The following is a 2,024-nucleotide window of genomic DNA, read 5'->3' on the forward strand; positions in this document are numbered from 1 at the left end:
GCGGACCTGAGGGGAAACTGCAGCCGCTTGCCACCACCGCCCCCTCCCAACTCCTGCCTGCGCGGCCTGGCCGGTCTCGCCTCCGCACCAATGGAAACGCCGCCAGCTCTCCGCGCAGCCAATCAGCGCCCAGCGCCGCCGTCCCAAGACAAGGCAGCCTCGCGAGCTGTAGGGGCCAGGCGGAGCTGTAGACCACAACGATTAAAAGCTAAAATTAAACGCTGAAAACTCTCCTCAGGCGGGAGGGTAAGCCGATAGCTGGCATTTAATTTCACCGCAAGCTTCTCCCCAAATAGTTTATCTTAAAATTTTAAGCTATATTGTATAATCCGGGTTTCTGTGAACAAAGAGAAGGGGAAGATGCAAGGCGCCAATTTCTGTCACCTTTCTACGACCCGGTCACGGCGTCCCGCGAGCCCTCCCCGCGGTTTGCAGCAGCCCTGCACTGCCCGGAATGGCTCTCGCTTTACAACTTCCCCGCGCCGCTAGCGGACCTTGCTTGGCTACTGCCCGTGCCCCGCGTGGAACGAGGCGGCTCCAAATCGCGCGCCGCTATTGGACAGCAGAAACACGTCTCCCTGCTCSTTGGTGCTGTCCTATTGGCTCGCCTGCGAAGCGGCCGGACAGCCAATCAGAACACGAAGTTTCAATTCCTCTCAGGGTATAAAAAGCAGGGCCCGAGGCCGCTTATGTTTTCTATCTGCAGTGAGCGCTGGTGCAGGGCTGATGTCGGGCCGCGGGAAGCAGGGAGGCAAAGCGCGCGCTAAGGCCAAGTCGCGCTCGTCCCGCGCTGGYCTCCAGTTCCCTGTCGGCCGCGTCCACCGCCTGCTGCGCAAGGGCAACTACGCCGAGCGCGTGGGCGCTGGGGCCCCCGTCTACTTGGCTGCYGTCATGGAGTACTTGACGGCCGAGATCCTGGAGCTGGCGGGCAACGCCGCCCGYGACAACAAGAAGACGCGCATCATCCCGCGCCACTTGCAGCTCGCCGTCCGCAACGACGAGGAGCTCAACAAGCTTCTCGGCGGTGTCACCATCGCGCAGGGCGGCGTGCTGCCCAACATCCAGGCTGTGCTGTTGCCCAAGAAGACTGAGAGCCATAAAGCTAAGGGCAAGTGAGAGCTCTGCAAAGACTGATCAGTTCAGTCAGCAGGCCTTAAGTTCCTTTTTGTTCCCCACCCAAAGGCTCTTTTAAGAGCCACCCACTATTTCCAGAAAAGGGCTGGAGATTGGGGYTTGTAGAACAATCTGCCTGGCGCAGAATGCTGCTTGCAGCAGCATTCCAATCTGGAAAAGTGTTTTGTGGTTGCAATAGTCTGTGGAGGACTCTGCTCCATTTGATATGGGCAAAAGCCTCCCTTTACTGCTTTTAAAAGCAGTTAAGTATTCTGGTAAGCACCAAAGCGCCATTTCTTTCTCAAAAACTATTGCCTGGTTCTTGCGCTTTCCTTAGCTGGAAGGTAACACCGATATCTGTGGCGGCACTATCAGGGCAAGCACCATGGCCTAAGAAAGGTACCATTGCCCCCTAAAAAGCAAGTTATTAACCACTCCTAGAGGGCAGAGAGAGCRCTCACTGGAAACGCACAACCTGCGGAGAAAGAAATCCTTTTTGTTTGCTATGAGCAGGTTGCTAATAGCAAAGAGCCAAACAAGCACAACACATAAGAYGTGGAAAACGTGACACTGAAGAGAAATTACTGCTCCTTTGGCACTACTTAAGCTACTTTCCTGGGTTTGGAATTATGTAAGACCAATCAAAACAYCTATAGCTTAGAAAGAAGTTGCAATTATTTCTARGAAAATTCCTAATCAGTAAGGCTGKTTTTGTAAGATAAAGTGCAAGAWGTGCTTCTAAGAGTTTACAGCTCYRTTAGGAAAAAGTGGGTGGCTCTGAAAAGAGCCGTTGGGTTGAGGTGGAGCAGATCCAGCAGGGCCCCGCTAGCCCCATCACTTGGAGCTGGTGTACTTGGTGACAGCCTTGGTGCCCTCAGAGACGGCGTGCTTGGCCAGCTCGCCCGGCAGCA

At 54.8% G+C, this 2,024-nt stretch overlaps 1 protein-coding gene across 1 annotated transcript; it reads left to right on the forward strand.

Annotated features, from left to right (window-relative positions):
• Positions 1 to 724: 724 nt before the first annotated feature.
• On the forward strand, positions 725 to 1,191 carry LOC146587801 (histone H2A type 2-C-like). The gene has a single exon (XM_085318984.1). The coding sequence runs from the start codon at positions 727 to 729 to the stop codon at positions 1,114 to 1,116; it is 390 nt and encodes a 129-aa protein (XP_085175110.1). The 5' UTR covers positions 725 to 726; the 3' UTR covers positions 1,117 to 1,191.
• Positions 1,192 to 2,024: the final 833 nt, after the last annotated feature.

Source organism: Rhea americana, unplaced genomic scaffold (genome assembly GCF_003343005.1).
Source record: "Rhea americana isolate MKP2758 unplaced genomic scaffold, rheAme1 scaffold_566, whole genome shotgun sequence".
In the NCBI taxonomy this organism is placed as follows: Eukaryota; Metazoa; Chordata; class Aves; order Rheiformes; family Rheidae; genus Rhea; species Rhea americana.